The sequence below is a fragment of the Stegostoma tigrinum genome, chromosome 2 (genome assembly GCF_030684315.1).
Source record: "Stegostoma tigrinum isolate sSteTig4 chromosome 2, sSteTig4.hap1, whole genome shotgun sequence".
Classification (NCBI taxonomy): Eukaryota; Metazoa; Chordata; class Chondrichthyes; order Orectolobiformes; family Stegostomatidae; genus Stegostoma; species Stegostoma tigrinum.
Genome location: NC_081355.1, coordinates 93,997,747 through 94,016,766, shown reverse-complemented (window position 1 = coordinate 94,016,766; position 19,020 = coordinate 93,997,747). Strand labels below are relative to the sequence as shown.

Below are 19,020 nucleotides of genomic sequence, written 5' to 3'. Positions count from 1 at the left end.
GTGATTCAATTTTTGACATGATTTCCTGCTCTTCCAGTTTCTCTCTGTTTTTGTGTTTACTTTGGAAGAGGCCACTCTTTCTATTTGGATGTGCCAGAATCAGTGATCGTGGATGAATGCCACTTGGGACTCAAACTTGACATCAGAACTCCTGAGTGAGAAGTTTATAGCATTCTTGCAGCTCTCATTCAGTTTTGTGTTGATAATAATTACAGATTTGTAGAAATCCTACAGTGTGGAAACAGGCCTTTTGACCCAACAAGGCCACACTGACCCTCAGAGCATCCCACCAAGACCCATCCCCTATAACCCACTTAATCAACACAGCCCTGAATACTACGAGCAATTTTAGCATGACCAAGCCTCCTAATCTGCACATCTTGGGACTGTGGTAGGAAACAGGAGCACCTGGAGAAAATCCACTCAGACGTGGGGAGAATGTGCAAACACCACACAGTCGCCCAAGAGTGGAATTGAACCTAGGTCCCTGATGCTGTGAGGCAGCAGTACTAATCACTGAGCCACTGTGCTATCAAGGACAAAATTTATTAAGGTACTGTCTTGTTAAGATTCTTGTATCAGTGCTTATTTTGGCCCTATTTATAATCGGCAAATTGAAATAATCACTTTAAGTTGTACTTGAACCTTGAGTCAAAGATTTTGCTGTTTCTTGTAACAAATGAAAGTGAAGATGTCATCAGACCATCTGAAAGTTGTTCCAACCACTAGTGTGCAAAATGCCTGTGTATCAAACAGGCATAACGAGAATGATATTCCATCCCGTTAAATGTTAAATTAATAGGAGACACAAGTTACAGTTAGTTATCATAAGATCATTAGAAGTAGTAGAGAATTCCACCCATCCTTCATGGCTGAGCTAATCATGGTCTTATTTCCACTTCTCCGCATGCCCATCCTAACATATTGGCTCCCTCGTCAATCAAAGAGTTGCCTAGCTTAGACTTGATTGTATTCCTTGACCATTATTTTCTATTATTCATTCTTGGGGTATGGCAACACTGTTCAGCTGGAAAGTGGATAGTGATTTTCTTAGCGGAAAGGTAATTAAATTGCAAAGTAAATTAACATTCAAGGTAGTGGCGTGGTAAATATGAACAGATAGAAAGGAAGATACTCAGTCTTGCCATTATGGAGGGCCGAGGAATAATTGCTAGTGCTTAATGATAGATGAGAAGCAAATTGAAAGTGGGCACGGCAAAGAGGAGACAGTTATGGAAATTGTTTCATGAATGAAATGAGATTTAACCTTCTGTTTGTTTACCCAAGTTAACTTGTTGTCAAGAAGCATTTTTTAAAAGACAAATCATCCTTATTTTCAATTCTCCCAGTCTTGCTGTTTCCTATCTGTGTTTAATTTCTTTCAACTCATAGCTCTCGCTGCGTTTCTAATTCTTGTTTTTCGTGGAGTCCCAGTTTTAACTGATCCACCTTGGTTGTTGTTCTTTTTTATATGGCCTCAAATAGAAGTTGTTTTCATTGTTGATTGCAAAATGCTTTCTCTTATAGATTTGTCCAATTCTACATAAGCTGAATGTGGTAATTGAAATGTGGTCATTCTTCCTTTTGGGTAAAGGTCAAGGAGTTTCAGGGAAGGTCACTTCTAATCATTTTCCATCATAAGTCTTCCAATCTTATGCATCATTGGGTAAGGTGCAATGATAATTGGCTGTGGAGATAATGTAAAGTTAATAAAATCAAAGCAGAACAAACTGCATCAAAATGAACGTAACAGTGAAAAAACGTGAGAGCATTTGAATGGGATTTTGTATATCAATGATAGTCAGTAAACCAGATTAGCGCGCACAACTTAATTGTTAGAAAACTAGCTATGCATGAGTTGACTACTGTTCTTCAGAACTATTGATTGCTTCAAAAGTAATTTTTGGGATGTAAGGATTTGAAGAGAGCTGAAAACAAGGATGATTTGTCTTTTTTTTTTAAAAAAAGTGTTCGTTGACAGTTAACTTGGGTAAACAAGTAGAAGATTAAGTCTTATTTAATTTACAAAACAGCTTTCTTAATTGCCTTGTCTTTGTCCCCATCCACTGCTAGTTTGCTTCTCATACATCATTTAAGCGCTGGCAGTTATCTCTCAGCCGTCCTTAAAGTATATGAAGGATGACAAGCAGGATGAAAACGTGTTGAACAACAAAAGCAGAATGCTGTCAAAGGTCGCGATAACACCGTATGGAGCTGGAGGAACACAGCAGGTCAGGCAGCATCAGAGGCCTAGGAAAGTTGACCTTTTGGGTCAGGATCCTTCTTCAGAAATTCATGACTAAATTTTCCTGTTAGTTGGAGTTATATCTGTGGAATCAAAATCAGTTTCCTGGAACAGTATGTTGTGGATGCCTTCAGAGATGAGGCCATTTTGGACCTGGTAATGTGTAATGAAGCAGGTTTAATCAATGATATTGAGGGAAAAAATTCCCAGTGGAACCATGACCATGAAATGGTTGGATTTAGCATTCAATTTTGGAAATATAAGCATGGGTCTGAAGCAACTGTATTAAACTTCACTAATTGTCATCACATTGGAATGAGGGAAGAGTCGACTGGTGTGGACTTTGAAAGAAGTTTAGCAGAAAAGACAGTGAGAAATGGTGGCCGATATTAAAGAAGATAGTTCAAAGCTCACAGAAAGATGTATCCCAGTGAGGAAGGAGGATTCCGGGAAAGGATAAGCTATCTGTAATTACACTAGGAAATTAAGGATAGTATCAAATTTAAACAAAAGTACATAAAACACATGCAATGTGACAAAGATTAGTGGTAAAATAGAAGACTGGAAGTGTATTAAAAGCCAACAAAGATGGCACAAAAATCATGAGGGAGAAAATAAACTGAGCAGAAATTAGTAAATAATTTAAAAACAGGGAACCAGGAAATGGCAGCGGAGTTGAATAAAACTGATCATTTGTCTTCACACTAAAGGACAGTGAAAGCAATCCAAAACTACTAAATAATCAAGGGCTAAAGGCTGGGTGAAATAAATAGAATAATTATCATGTGAGGAAAAAGTTCAAAGAAGGCCAATGGGACTGATGGCTGATAAGTCCCCTGGCACTGATGGTTTTCATCCCAGGATTTTATTGGAAGTAGCACTGGCAGTAACCCTCGAAGAATTCTTAGATTTACTCCCAGAGTATCGGAAAACTGCCAATGTAGCACCATTGTTTGGTAAGGAAAGGAGACAGAAAAAACAGCGAACTACAAGTCAGTTAGTTTCACATCTGTCATTAGGGAAATGTTAAAGAGCCTATTATAAAGGATGTGATAGTGGAGCATGTGGAAATACATAATACGTATTCCCCATGTCAGGATTCGAACTTCGGTCTCTGGATTAACACTTCAGTTGTAATACTACTAGGCCGTTGCTTCCCATGTAGTACTAGTCAGGCTGTGGCCTGTTAACAGTTTGGCAAACCTTTATCTAGCGTTAGGGACAGTACAGAGAAGGTCTTCAAGCTTGATTCCTGTGTGAAGGGTTTGTCTTATAAGGAAAGTAGGTTGAGCTTGTACTCATTGGAGTATTGAAGAATTACCTATTCAAACATACAAGTTTCTTAAGGCGCGTGATGGCATAGATATGGTGGGGTTGTTTCCAGTTGTGGGAGAGTATTGGACTGGAAGGCATATTCTCAGAGTGAGGGGTTGTCTGTTAAAGGCAGGTGGGGAATGCAGTCAACTGGGTTGTTAAGTAAATTCAGGACTGAGTTTTTAATAAGGAAGTAAAAAGCTTGGAGATGGTGCTCAAATCCACTTTTCTACCTATCCGATCACCATTATCTCATTGAAGAACATAGCAGATTCGATGGGCTAAATGACCTACTTCTGCTCTTTTGCCGTATAATCTGATTGTCCAAACCCCAAGGCCCAGTTTCTTGAATTATTTGAGGATGGGCCTCTTCAGTCTTTTCATCAGTCATTTTCTGTCCAAAATGGGGGTTATTTGCTCAATGGAACTGTAAAAAAGGACTAAGCACTGCAGAGGTGAGGAAGCATTGCCAGCATCCAGAAAAATCAAAGTATGAACTAAAATGTCTATCAATAACCATCACTATTATAACAGATCTGTGCATGTTGTTAATGACCAGTAGCATTCCATTACTGGGGAAAGATATCGTTGAACTGAAACATATCAGGACAAGGCACAAATACTATGCCTACAGAAACAAATCAAAACCTTGGAATTGTACAGCAAATAACTCAATTTGTTGACTTACCAGAGCCTATCCACCATCCAAAGAGTGTGATTCTCGAGTGTGATGAAGTGCTCTGCATGCCTGGAGGACTGCAGCTCCAACATTATTTGAGAGACTTGACACGGTCAAGGACAAAACAACTATTTAAACCTTCGCTCTACTAGTAGCTGTAGTGCTTACCATCATAAGATGCACTACAGCAAATCGAGTGTCTTTTGACAGAATCTTGCAAATCCTGACCCCTCTGTCACCATGAAGAGCACTGATCCTAGGTTCTTGGGAGCAGCACCACCTGCAAGTTTCTGTTTCGGATATAAAATGGTGTTCCTTCAGTGTTTATTTGAAAGTCACAGATTTGGAGACTTGTTACAGTTCAAGAAAAGATCTTTTTGGTTCATTGTGTCTGCAAACACTGACTGAATTAATGTTATGACTTAGTGCCATTCTGCTTCCTCATCATTGGAAATCTGCTCATTGTTTCTGTTCAAATAATCATCTAATGTCTTCTTGACGAACAAGCCTCCACCACAATTCTAGCCTTCTATTGCAAACCCTAACAATTCACTGTGTGACAATGTTCTTTTCACACTGCATGTGCTGGTTTCTGTGCCCTCTGGTTCTTGATCCATTCACAAGTGGGAACAGGTTATTCCCTACCTGTTCTGTTCAGCCCCTCATGATTTTGAAATCTTGCATCAGATCTCCACTTTGCTGTCTCCACTCAGTCCTATTTCTTTATCACTGAATATTATTCCCCTCGAACTATTCTTGTAAACCTCTTCCACATGCTATCCAATGCGTTCACAGCCTTACAGCATGTGGCACCCAGGACTATACATGATACTGCAGCTCTTTAAAAAACTTGTTCATTTTTTAGCATCACCAGTTTAACAGCTGATTTTTAGGTATGCATGTTGTTGCTCCTGATATAGCTTCCTGCAATCTTCATTGAACCAGAATTGACCCCGTCCTTGGATGATAATGGTTATCTGGAGGTTATGCTGGGCTATGAGGTTGAAAATTGTGTTCAAGTACAATCTTCCTACCGGTGGTCCACAGCTTGTCATAGATGTTCAGTCTTGTGTTGCTAGATCTATTCAAAGTCCATCCCATTTAACATGGTGACAATATAAGGTATTATCTCTGTGAAAGTTGGACTTCATCTCCATGACGAATATATAATGATCACTCTTATAAGTACTTTCAAAGACAGATGGGTCTGCAGCAAGCGGAATGATGTGGCCGTGTGCCCATTTTTGCTTCCTTTACCTGCCGCAAACCCAGTCCAATAGCAATGTCCTTTAGGACCCAACCAATTCAATCAATAGTGCTGCTGCCGAGCCACTCTTGGTGGTGGACACTTAAATCCCGCACCTCGAGTACATTGTACACCCTTGGTATCGTCAGTACTTCCTCTAAGTATTTCTCAACATGAAGAATCACAGAGGCATCAGCCAAGGGAAGACTGTCTGTGGTGGTTAATAGGCGATTTCCTTGCCTGTGTTTGACTTGAGACTGAAACTCTGGTGTTCAGAGCCCAGTGTTGAGTGCTCCCAGGGCAATTCCCACACAACTGTGTATCACCCGTGCTCCCAGCTGTGCTGAGCCAGGGATAGTTATGCTTCTGGAAACTATCCATGTGTATGACTATTAGGCTGTTTTTGAATGGCCTATGAGACAGCTCTCCCAATTATGGCCCTCACCCCCAGAGTTAGCAAGGAGCTCACAGGTTTAACAAGCCTGTTTTTGCCATTGTTGCTTCTGATGCCTGGTGGGCTGTCTGCTTTCATTGCTTTTTTGAGACTTCATGGTGAATGTTACCGCTGAGTGGTTTCCTAGATCATTTCAGAGGGCATTTGAGACCTCACCTGAAGGACATGTATGAATCAGGCTTTTAACGACAATCAACAGTTGTTTCGTGGTCATCATTTTACTCTTAATTCCAGAAATTTATTGCATTCAAATTTCAGCATCTGCCATGGTCAGATTCAAACCTGGGTCCTGGACCTGAACTATTTACAGTCTATAACAATGATTTGCAGACAGGGACAGAGTGAAACATAACATGGTTCAAAGATGATAGTGAAATGGGTGGGAAAGCAGACTATATTATGACGAGGTAGAGTTTACAGATGGATACTGATACACAAGGAGAATGGGCCACAACCCAGTAGATGGAGTTTAATGTTGATTAATGCAAAGTTGTTCATTTTGGCTGGAAAAATAAAGGGCAAATTGTTATTAAAGTGGGAATCCGATTCAAAGCGCATCAAAAGCGCAGAGGGATCTGAGTATCTTTGTGCATGAATCACAGAAAGAGGGTATGTAGATGCACCAGAGAATAGGAAAGGCAAATGACATCTATTGGAAACGGGCTGAATTGTAAAAGTAATGAAGTGTCATTTCAGTTACATAAAGCGTTAGTGAGACCAAACTTGGTTTCCTTACTTGAGGAAGGATGTGGTGGCGCAGGAGTAACTCAGAAGAGGTTTACATGGTTAATTCCAAGGTTGAAGGGGCTGTTGTACGAAGAGTGGTTGAATAGTTGGGGCTTGTACTCGCTGAAGTTCAGAAGACTGAGGAGGGGGTCTGACTGATGTGCATAAAATGTTAAAGGGGATTGATAAGGTGGACATTGATCAGATGTTCTCCCTTGTGGGGCTGTATTATATGCCATTTCTTCACGCTTTTCTGACCGAATTTTCCAGCTCATGCTGCTTTACATTGAATTTTATTTGCTTTCTATCCGTTCATTCCACCAAATAAAACTAAAATACAGTGCAGCAAAATGCTGTGGAAATCTGACACACAAAATGCTGGAGTAGCTCAGCTTGACTGGCAGCATCTGTAGAGGGAGAGTGTGTTATCATTTCAAGCCTGATATGATTCTTCAGAAGAAGAGTTGTATCGTAATTGAAACAACAACTTGCTGTCTTCCTCTTCCCCCGCATAGATGCTGCGAGACCTGCCGAGTTTCTCCAGCATTTACTGGTTGTTGCCGAGTCCCGCAACATGTCAATGTCCTTTAGAGCTCTTTCACTGTTGTCTTCACAGTTTACATGTTTTTAACTTTTGTAGTGTTCGCAAACTTTTGAAATTGTCCCCTGTTCAACAAGACCGCATATATTATCACTGACACTGCTCAGTTTGCAGTGATCACACCTGCTGAAACACAGGTTTGCAGTGCTATGTTAGTGAAGGAATGGCAGCTACCAAAAACTATTATGGCACTGTCCATATAGTCACACTGCTCGTTTGTGGTATTTGAAGCTGGTACCTGAGCAGTCGTCCATGCATGGTTCGACCCCAGCCTGCAATTAGTCTGAGGGACAGGAACAACAGTAAGAGCAGTGCAGCGGTCATCCCTGAAGCACAACTTTCAACCTATGCGTATGCTTTGGAGAGAAGGATCACTTTTTTTGACTGTTTCAAAGCTGCTCTGCTCATCTCTTCCAACCAATGCGTAACCAGATTCTTATGGCGGTGTGTACGTAGTTTGTAGACTGTGTGCCTTTCCTGAAAAGATTTCAATACTCACGAAAACAGGTCTGTTTGCATTAAAATTGTGCACATCTGTGAACATTAGAAGAAATATATAAAAAATAGTCGAGATAAATTTAGGATTGTGTATGCATATGCTCACTGATTTCAGCAGATCAATTTGCATGTGGATCAGTGGCCATTTTAGTACTCAGTAATCACTCTGATACAACAAGGTCTTGCTTGTTGACATCAATTTGGAAAAGTAAGTGTCTCAGTGCTGGCTCCCGGCGAGCTCTAATACAGATCTTCTTTCAGTTTTAATAGTGTCCATTAAATCTGTTCCGTTCTGCTCAACCAATTTTGTACCCATATTGCTTGTATCCCTTTTATTTCATGAGCTCGTACTTAGCTGTCAAATCCAATGTATGGTACTATTAGATACCTCCTGGAAATTCATGTGCATCAGTTCAACAGCATTATCGTCAACCTTCTCTGTTAGCTCTTCAAAAGACTTTGAGTTAGCTTAGCACGATTTTCCCTTGGAAAATTCCATGCTGATTCTCCTCAATTAACTCACATTTGTCCATGTGACTATTAATGCTATCCCAAATTATTGTTTCTAAAATTTCCTCACGACCAACTTCTTGAAATTTTCAAAGTGCTGTGATCAGACAAGTATTTTGTTTTGTGCTGTGTTGGTCCAGTGAATTACTGTAAGCCATCTCTCAGCTGATAAATATAGTTTGCTTCTAGTTGCAAATTATGTAATTGCAACTGTTTGATTTGATATTGAACACTAAATTCTGTTTTTGATGGTGCTGATTGGAAATATTTTTAAAAACTGAGCACACCAGCTGAGTACAGATGTAACGTGCTGGCATCTATCTGAATTGGTGTAAAGCACAGTATTAAAATAGAGTTTCTGGTACTCTTATCAAGTAATTTTCTAAAAAATTGTACTGCAGGTGATAGAATGATATAAATCCTGGAGATGGGGGTTTTGCTAATTTTTCTTTGGTCACTTTTTCAACTGAATTTTTGTGTACAATCTTTCAATCTTAATGTACAGAAGACTTCAAGAAGATGATCAATTCCGTACATCATCTTTGCCCGCCATTCCAAACCCTTTTCCAGAACTGTGCAGCCCTGCCAGCTCACCAGTGTTGACTCCTGGTTCAATGCCTCAGGATCCACCTCCCCATAAAAATGTGAGTATAAATGCATATAACACTGTTTCAAAACATGACTGACTTTCTCGGTGCGTGAATTGTTGTTCATTTCTAGTATTCTAAATGATTTCCTAATTTTACTAACTATGCCTATAAGAATGTTTAAATTTATATTTTCAGTTTTTACTGAAATAACACAAGTTCTTGGCCCTTGGTAGAATTTGAGGTGAATGCAATCTGGAGTCACCACCAGGGAGAAAAATACAATGGTGTCTTCTCTCGAGACATGATGCCAGATGTTTGTGCACATAATGACATTATCTACTATGAGTCTTTCTGTAGTTCATCTGTGTTGACTTATTATTTGTGGAACTATTTATGATGTAACAATGTTTAGTGTAAGAGCTGTCTTGACTACAGTTGGGAACTCATAACGGTGCATGCTTTTTCGAGTTTCAAGGTAGTTGCTGGGTAATCGACTTGTTTTAAACATCATTAGCTGCACTATGCCCATGGCACCAGCTGAACGCTAATATAATGTGCTGGCATTTGCATGAGTTGGTATAATGCAATGTAACAAAGCATTGTTTCAAGTAGCTTAATAGAAACCTACAATATAACATAGCTAAGATGGTTTTGCCTGCAACCTGCCTCTCAAACTGGTGTTCTGAGATGGGCTTTCTTGGATCAGCTTCAGCAGTGGCCATTTTGGCATCCCTGCCGACTTCAGGCAGTTCTGGTAAAGAGATTGGATGTATTGCCATTCTTGGATATAAGTATAATCTTCCTTATGAGAAGTCACTGATTCATAATGTGTTCTGATTAGAGTGCATCAGACTGTATGATGCAAGAGAAAGCATGGACCTCATAATTATGGGCTGTGAACTTAAAAGCTGTCAAATTTGGAAGAAATAACCTGTCTGAATTCCATCCGGAGTATCCGATCAACTTTTGCGGCACAGATTTCTATGAAATTTTTATGTACTCAGTGGTGGATTCCGTTATTGCAAGATGGCTATCCAAAATAATGCACTCCACAGAACCAGTATGTTTAGTTTTGTCACCAATTGATTGGACCATCCTTCTTTACAAAATATGTCCTGTGCTTTAAAAGTTACCAGGATCTGTGACTAAGGTATGGAATGAATGGAGATTAGGAAGCTGCATTTGTAATTGTCATATTTGACCTGACTTTATCATTTTGTTTTTTTGCTTTCTCCTTTCCTTAATGTTATGTATCCTAAATCCCTCTATTGCCCTCTCGCTCTGTCTCTCAACTCTCTCTGGGGCATCAATTTATGTAACTTAAAATCAAAAGCAGAATTGTTTCTAAAATGTGCAACATTTATAAATGTTGATGTTGGGAGGCTGTACTGATGCAAGACCACACCATCAACGTCAGATACACTAAATAGGAAGCAAAATTGCCGGCTGCCTTGTAGATAGCTTTTAGAAATTGAGAGGTTTGCGAAGAGTGTGAACAAGCAGAAATGAGACTGAAGATCAGCACAATTAGTTTGAGTAGTAGCACAGACTGGAGGGTTGTGTTGATTACTTCAGCTCCTGTTTTATTGTATTCTTGACAACTCTGCAAGGCTGCACAGAACTTTGGAGTGCTTGATTAATTATAGTCACTGACGTGAAGTGAAGTGACTTCCTTAAGTAGTCCGTTATGGTTGTTATTGACTGCCTTTGACAAGCAAGTAAATTATTTAAGGTGATAAAAATTAGTTTTTTTACACATAGTGTCATCTTGCGTGAATTGAGAGTATGATGGTGTAAAAGATACAAGCAATACTTAACAATTGTTTCACTTGGACGTTTACATAAGATCAGCGGGAGGTGATAGCCTAGTGGTATTATTTTTGGACTATTAATCCAGGAACTAGGGTTCAAATCCCATCATGGCAGATGAAGTTTGAATTCAATAAAAAGTCTAAATTAAGAGTTAAATTATGACCACAAATCCATTGTTGATTGTCAGAAAAACCCATCTGGTTCACTCAGGCATTTTAGGGAAGGAAACTGCCATTCTTACCTGGTCTTGTCTACATGTAACTCCAGACCCACAGCAACGTGGTCAACTCTTAACCACCTTCTGGGCAGTTAAGGATGGGCAATAAATGCTGCCTAGCCAGCAATCCCATGAATGAAGGAAAAAAATATTAAGGGCAGGGTCCAATCTCAATTGGTTTCAGACACTTACTTCTGTTGTAATGATGGCAACATTGTCACCTTTCAACTTCATTACCCTCTTGAAACAAAATATCTGGCATCCACAGTTCAGTTAAATGTGGAAATCCTAAATGTGTTAGTGGTTCTCTGCTTAGCTACAGGATGTGCTCTTGGTCTTTGTGGACAAAAATCTTCAGAAATCACTGAACTGACAACCTATCCTTGTTAATGCAGAGTAATCACTTTTTGTTCCCTATGAAGTCATAACTCTCTTGGATAGTTTTTTGACCCTGCAAACCTAATGTTTTATTTGTTGTATGCAGTTTTTCTATCATGATTTATTGTAGTGTTAAGCTTTTGATATTTCAGTTTCTGAAGTGTCATTTTCACTAACATTTCTAGGAAATTAACATTTTGCTTCCAAGTTTATTGTAATATTGTACAATCCGATTGACTGTTCTGCTTGATGGCATAGTTATTGCTGGATGCTTGGACTTGCTTAGTCCTGGCACCAGATTTAAATTAACTTCAGGAAAAGTGAAATCCATGCCTCATAGTAATTGAGAGATCTTGGTGACAAATTTCTTCAAAGTCACTGGCAACAGCTGTTACTTTAGCTTCGATTTTGCCATCAGCAGGAATAAGCAAAATACAAATTTCAAAAGAATTAGTCTAATTAAAGGGATGTAAAATCTTGGGTTCTTGAACAAAGGGCCAAACTGGCCCTCTGCCCCACTTTATTTAGTGCAGGAGAATCTTTGTGTCCATTGGAGGAATTGTTGCCTTGGCCAAAACTACTTGGAAGGTTTTTTCCCACATTCTTTTTAGCTGCACCTCACAGCAATTATGTAGAGCTGCCGGTGTTGGTATGGAGTGGACAAAGTCAAAAATCATACTATCCCAAACTTTTGGAGTGCAGCCCCTTTGTCAAATGCAGTGAGAGTTGAGCACACAGACACAGAATTTATAGGCAGAGAGATCAAAGGATCATACAACTGGTGTGAACAAACCTAAAATGGCTGGCTAGAGATAACAAGGTGTGGAACTAGATGAACACAACAGGCCAAGCAGCATCTTAGGAGTGGGAAAGCTGACATTTCAGGCTGAGACCCTTAATCAGAAATGATTTCTGAAGGGCCTAGGCCCGAAACGTCAGCTTTCCGGCTCCTAAGGTGCTGCTTGACCTGCTGTGTTCATCCAGTTCCTCACCTTGTTATCTCAGATGCTTCAGCATCTGCAGTTCCCGTTATCTCTGATAAATGGCTGGCTGGCTGCTTTCTGTTGAATCTTTAATCATTCATACATCCCTGCATTCTAGAGATTGCAGAAACAGGATGTGGAGAACTGTTAGAAAGGGGATGCGAGTTTTCACTGATTAAGATGCAAATTCCAAAATCTGTTTTAAGTCACATCCCCGAGATAATTATTAAGGGTTTTATCAGAGTCTGCTTAACTTTCCAAACTTGGAGTATTGCGTACAGTTCTGGTCACCGCATTATAACAAGGATGTGGAAGCTTTGGAAAGGGTGCAGAGGGGATTTACTAGGATGTTGCCTGGTATGGAGGGAAGGTCTTACGAGGAAAGGCTGAGGGACTTGAGGCTGTTTTCATTAGAGAGAAGAAGGTTGAGAGGTGACTTAATTGAAACATATAAAATAATCAAGAGGGTTAGATAGGGTGGATAGGGAGAGCCTTTTTCCTAGGATGGTGATGGTGAGCACGAGGGGGCATAGCTTTAAATTGAGGGGTGAAAGATATCGGACAGATGTCAGAGGTAGTTTCTTTACTCAGAGAGTAGTAAAGGAATGGAACGCTTTGCCTGCAATGGTAGTAGATTTGCGAACTTTAGGTACATTTAAGTCGTCATTGGACAAGCATATGGACATATGTGGAATAGTGTAGGTTAGATGGGCTTGAGATCGGTATGACAGGTTGGCACAACATCGAGGGCCGAAGGGCCTGTACTGTGCTGTTATGTTCTATGTTAAACCTGCTGGGCTAGAACCTGGTATTGTGTGATTTTTGAATTTGTTCATCCAGCAATTGTTGGCTTTTTAATCAAAACCAGATTCTCAATTTAATTAGATAATTAGTACAACACCCTACTTCTGGTCAGGTTTAACTTCGGACAGCTTGAGCCATTTTCAGTTCATGCAGTTTGCAGTAAAATTACAAGTCTAATTGCAGGGGGCCTACTCACAAATTTGTGTTAAGCAGTGCACTAAGATAGATGAGGAGGCTCCTGTGCAACAGTGGTTTGGCCTACAAATAGACTGTCAAAAAATGAAAACACAGCCAATATGTGAAGAAAAAATTACATTTTTCAATGTGTTTGTGCCTTACAGTGGCTTGACTTTATACTGTAAAATGTATTGAAAGCTTTTGAATAAATTAATCTTTTTCTGTTTTGTGTGCTGCCTTTGGATGCATGCAATACACTGTCTTGTCATTACAGTAAAACGTGTTTTTTGTGTTTTCATGCTGCAGTGCCAAATCTTGGAGTGTTTTTTTTGGCCTTTACAGATTCAGCTAGGTAAACAGGCTGGTGAGTAGGCAAATATTCATCGGATAATTTAGGGTCACTGAGCTCTTCTGTTGGAGAACGAGTTTAGCTGTATTTGCAGGATATTTTAAGAGATCATTATGTCAAATCATAGCTTGCTGTCATTTTGTGCTGCAGCATGGCCTAATTCCCCTTCAGTTGTTTGGAATGTTACATGGCAAATTTGTACCAAGTCAGATAATCCAGAGGTACCGAGCGGAACTTATCTCAGGCATCCTTTATTGGATTTCCTATACTGCCTGTGAGAATGGCTGACAACTTCAATGCAATTTTGTTTCCAATTTTGACCAGTCATGATTTCACCTTTGGTTATGAAGATTTCGTACGTGGGTGTTGCAGACTTATGTTTGTTTTCAGAACTAATTGTCACATACAATAAATCAAAATGCAGATTGTCGCAATAGTAAGAATTTGACATTCACTTTTTTTTATTCTCCTTACGGCAAGGAGCAATGTTGTACTGGGTATGAAATTCAGCAGAGTAAGCACAATAACAGCAGTTAACGGGCAAGAACAGCACGTTAAACCTCAGTATTCTCCTACCTTTTAGCCCTCCCCTTCCCATTAGTCTTGGTGTGTTTCTTGGAAAGATAGTGTAATGTACAAAGCGCTAGGTTTGTGGCTATTCTGGACAACTTTTTGCACAATAATAAAGATGCAAGTAAACATTTCCAAGATGTTGCAATTGGTGATTTTACCACATCAATAAATTAGTTAAACTGAATGTTACTTTGTCATTACTGCAAGATTTTAAGACAGTGCCTTCTGACCGTTTGAATGTACTATGTTTCTTCAAGTATTGCTGATAAAGGTCATACTTCAGAGCTATTAGTTCTTCATTGATCAAGATCATTGATCAGAAGAATACCAATTCACAGGAAAAAACAACATTTAGACAGCAAAGGAGGAAATTGCTGATTGCTTAGTAAGTAGATTCAGATTGGTAGAGGCATTGCAATGGTGAATGCACCAATTAATGATATTTGACTTTGTTTAAATTTTAAATCAGGCATGTTGACTTTGGTCAGGGTGTCACCTTGAGAAATGAACTAATAAATGGCTGCCATCTATTTGATATGATTTATTATTGTCACGTGCTAGGTACAGTGAAAAGTTTTGTTTGTGTGCAAGTTTTATTTTGAGTTGAAACAGGTGCAGTGCGTGTAAATGTTCTCCCTGCAAAATATTGGACTGGTTATAGCCTCAGGTAAAGACAAGTGCCCTACACTGTGAACTAAAGTGGTGATTATAAATTGGTCATCAGCATTATTCTTCTCACACTCTGAATTACGCAGCTGGTCCTTAATTTGTGCCTCAATGATAGGTAGGCTTTGGGGAGTCAGGAGTTGAGTTACGCACTGCAGTATTCCTAGCTTCTGACCTGCTTTTGTAGCAGCTGTTTTTTTATGATAAGACCAAATTCACTTTTTCGTCAAGGTGTTAATGAAGTCTGGACCTGGTCAAACGCAAATTGAGCTGATTACTCTGTATTAAATGCCATTTGATGGCAGTATAGATGACATGTTCTGTCATTTTTGATTGCCAATAGGATGCTAATGGAGTGATATTTATTGGATTTGGCCCCTTTCTGAACGTAAAGCACACTCAGATCCCCAGAATCCAACATGCACGTGAAAGGGAGTGTTGGTTACATGAATGTGCTGGTTAAGGCCAGGACTACTCATAAATACTGTCGGTGAGGTTTGTGGAAAAGGGGAAAGAGTGAGGTGGCCAAATGATGTTTTCAGAGTGAAGAAACCTAGTCCTGTCGGTTGAATGAGAATTCTGGCAACAAGATACCAGATAGGATCTTTATTATGCTTAGACAATTTTCTAAATTATTGTGAAGATGCCAGTGTTGTTGCTGTACTAGAACAACTTGGCGAAGGGTGCATCTAGTTTTGAACATTAGTTTTCAGTAGAATTGAGTGGATATCATCAATGACTATAGCTATTGCAGTATTAAGTGTCTTTATTGTTACTTGATATCGCATGGATGAATCAAATTTGATAAGGATTGGTATCTACGATCCTGGAAAACTTGAGGCAGAAGTTGATCATCCACTTAAAAACTCTGACTGAAAATAGTTGCAAATGCTTTAGCTTTACCTTCTTCAGTGATATACTGGGGATCATTGGAGATATTTGTGATGTTTCTTCCTCTGTCCAGTCTAACTTCACCAAGTTGTCAACTTATTTTCAAGATATCCACTGCTGCCTTGCTGCACTCTGCACTCTTCATTGAAGCAGGATTGATGTTTTGGCTTGGTACTAATAGTAGCTTGAGAAAAATGCTGTGCTTTAAAATTATTGAGGAATACAGTGCTGCTGCTGCTGATGGCTTCTTATAGATGCCCCATTTTGAATTGCTAGATCTGTACTGGTCTCATCTAACATGGTGGAATTGTTGCACAAAATGATATAGGGAATGTTCAATTTGTATTGCTGAAAATAAATAGGAAGATACACTTTTAAATGCACTTCTAGACTATGTATTTACTCTGATAGAATCCTTACTACTATAGCTTTCATCTCATATTTTTATCGAACAAAAGGATTGTAAGAATCTTAAATTTGGCACTGTGTTAAGGCCTCCTTGAAAACATTAAACCTTTTTTTTGTAGGGATGGTTTATGTTCATATTCTGGAATCATAGAGTACTAAAGCACAGAGATATGTCCTTCAACAAAGACTGGTTCATGCGGCCAGAAATGTCCGTCCATGTTAATCCCATTTCCCTGCACTTGACCCAAATCCTCGTAAACTTTTCCTATCCATGTATTTGCCCAAATGACTTTTAAATGTTGTTCATGTACCCGCCTCACCCGCTTCCTTTGGCAGTTCATTCCATGTTTGTACCACCCTCTGTGTAAAAAAAAAGTTATCCCTCAGGTTTCTGTGTATTCTTGCTCTCTTACCTTAAGCTGATGCCTTCTAGTCCTCGATTCCCCAACCCTGGGAAAAAGACTGAGTGCATTCACCCTATCCATGCTTCTCAATCTTATACACTTTTCTATAAGACTTCCCCTCAGTCTTCTATGCTCGAAAGAAAAAAGGTCCTGGTTTGTCCAACCTCTCCCTATAACTTAGTCCCTTGAGTCCTGGCAACATTCTTGTAAATTTCTTCTGTACTCTTTCCAGTTTAATAACATCTTTCCTGTAGCAAAGTGCCCAAAACTGAAATCATACTCCAAGTACAGCCTCACCAACATTCTGTACAACTGCAACATAATTTCCCAACTTCTGTACTCAGTGGCCTGACTGAAGGTTCGTGTGCCAAAAAGCTGCCTTCACTTCCCTGTCTACTTGTGACTCTACTTTCAGAGAACAGTACATGTGAACTCTTAGATCCCTCTGTTCCAGTACACTCCTTAAAGCCCTATCACTCACTGTGAAACTCCTACCTTGGTTTGATTTTAATGCAACACCTGACATATATCTACATTAAACTCCATTTGCCATTTCCCAGCCTGCTTCCCCAGCTGAATTCCCACTGCAATTTCTGTTAACCTTCCTCACTTGTCACCTCATGTTGTCACCTATTTTATTTCTTGTTTTGAAATGAATTTTAGCCAGCTTTTAAAATGGCTCCTGTCAGCATACAGTGAGCAAGTTGCCTACTTTTAATGATGTCTTGTCTTGTAATTACTAGGGCAAAAGCAAACTCATCACCTCTTGGAATGTAATGCTTTTGAACTGAGTGTTCTAGCCAAGTCAATACCAAATACTAGCCATTGAGATGGCGGCGTTGGCCATTTCTGAAGAAGAGACCTGTAAAAGCCATAAATGCTTGATTTTGTGCAAATTACTCCTCAGTTTCTGCCGTAAAAGGAAAAATAACTTGTTTCTGATGAAAAAAACACAAATTACCTTGTTAGTAGTGTCTCATCCCAAAGTTCAGTCACATGATTGAAACAGTTAGTTTCAAAACTATACAGTATTGTCTGTTAGTCTGCTTGTAACATTTGAAGAAGCAGAAAATCCAGGCTTGGTTAAATAATTGCCTTTAATTTCAATATCGCTCCAAAATCCAATCCATGTAAGGAACCCTGCAGGTTCACTTGTGAAGCAATCCTCCCCTTATTAGTATGACACCTTCATGTACAAGTCAACTACATCTGTGCTCCCATGATAGGAACTTCTGTGTGCAGTCAACTGAAAGAACCTCAACTAGACGTTGACTTACAGGACACTAATTCACAAGAAATAACACTGTTTAATTTGTAATTTCACTCCTTTCCTTTCTAATTTCTTTGTCTTTTTTTCTCCATATTTATCTCTCCGTTACCCTGGGTTATGGAGCAATGAACTGCTTCATTTTAACCTGAAAGAGTTTGTTGTGAGTCATTAAAAATTAAACTTGGCAAACAGAATTTCGGAAAATGCAGCATTGCTTATTTTCGACAGGGAGTAAGAAAATAAAGTTTTAAAAATAGATGAGAGGGGTCATAAAAAAAACATTCAATTCACCTCACCCTCTTGTCTCAGAATTCCTAGTATCATAGACAAGGAACTTGCGACCTTGACTTAAGCACCTGCCCATTGTCGATAAGGTGCATGTCATGACGGTAATGAAATACACTCCACCTGCCTGGGTAAATGCAGCTGCAACAAACACTGTAGATGAACACCCTCTGTGACAGAGCACTTTTTTCTTGATTGCAACCGCACACATTACCACCTACATCCTGCCTCCACCACAGATGCAGTAGTGTGTGCAATCTATCAGATGCATGACGGCAATTCATCAGGAGTCCTTCAATAGCACCTTCCAAACCCACTACCCCTATGACCAAGAAGGTCAAAACACTGAACCTTCACTTCCTGGGTCAAAATTTTGGAGCAATCTTCATAACAGACAAAATAGGTGTGCCTATACCTTGAGGATCTCTGGTTCAGGAAAACAAGTTACTGTCACCTTTTGGGTAAATTAGGCATTGCAATAAATGCTAGCTTAGCCAGTGATTCCCAAATTCCTTGATTAAATTAAAAAGTACCTTTTAAAAGTGCAATGTAAGCAACAATGATAGTGCCAATTTTTTTATTCACCCGAACTTAGTGGACTTTCTGTTTCTGAATGGCATGACAAAAGTGTGACTGATGGAAAAATAAGTGCACAATAAGGTGTGCATCAGTGCTGTGAGTTGATATCTTGTTTTATTAGTACAAGAAATTTGTTTTTTATTCCTTCATGAGATATGGATATTGTAAGGAAGACCAATTTTTGCTTCTCTTATAGCCCTTGAAGTGAGAGGTTCACTGGGCCTTTTTCAGAAGGCATTTAAGACTGACCTACATGTCTGTGGTTCTGGACTCATGCAGACCAGACCAGCAGGCAAGGATCTTCGATTTCCTTCCATAAGGGGCATTAGTGAAGTAGATATATTTTGCTGACAACTGAACA

At 39.4% G+C, this 19,020-nt stretch overlaps 1 protein-coding gene across 12 annotated transcripts in view; it reads left to right on the top strand.

Annotated features, from left to right (window-relative positions):
* Nucleotides 1-19,020, top strand: part of grb10b (growth factor receptor-bound protein 10b) — a 173,888-nt gene that overhangs the window by 87,058 nt on the left and 67,810 nt on the right. For all 12 annotated transcript variants that reach the window (XR_009447406.1, XM_048557100.2, XM_048557110.2 and 9 more), the window contains one exon: nucleotides 8,779-8,917. Coding sequence is in view for 11 of the 12 variants with exons in the window: in XM_048557100.2 (XP_048413057.2) it covers nucleotides 8,779-8,917 (139 nt within the window). In the remaining variant the exon portion in view is untranslated. The remainder of the gene's footprint in view (nucleotides 1-8,778; nucleotides 8,918-19,020) is intronic.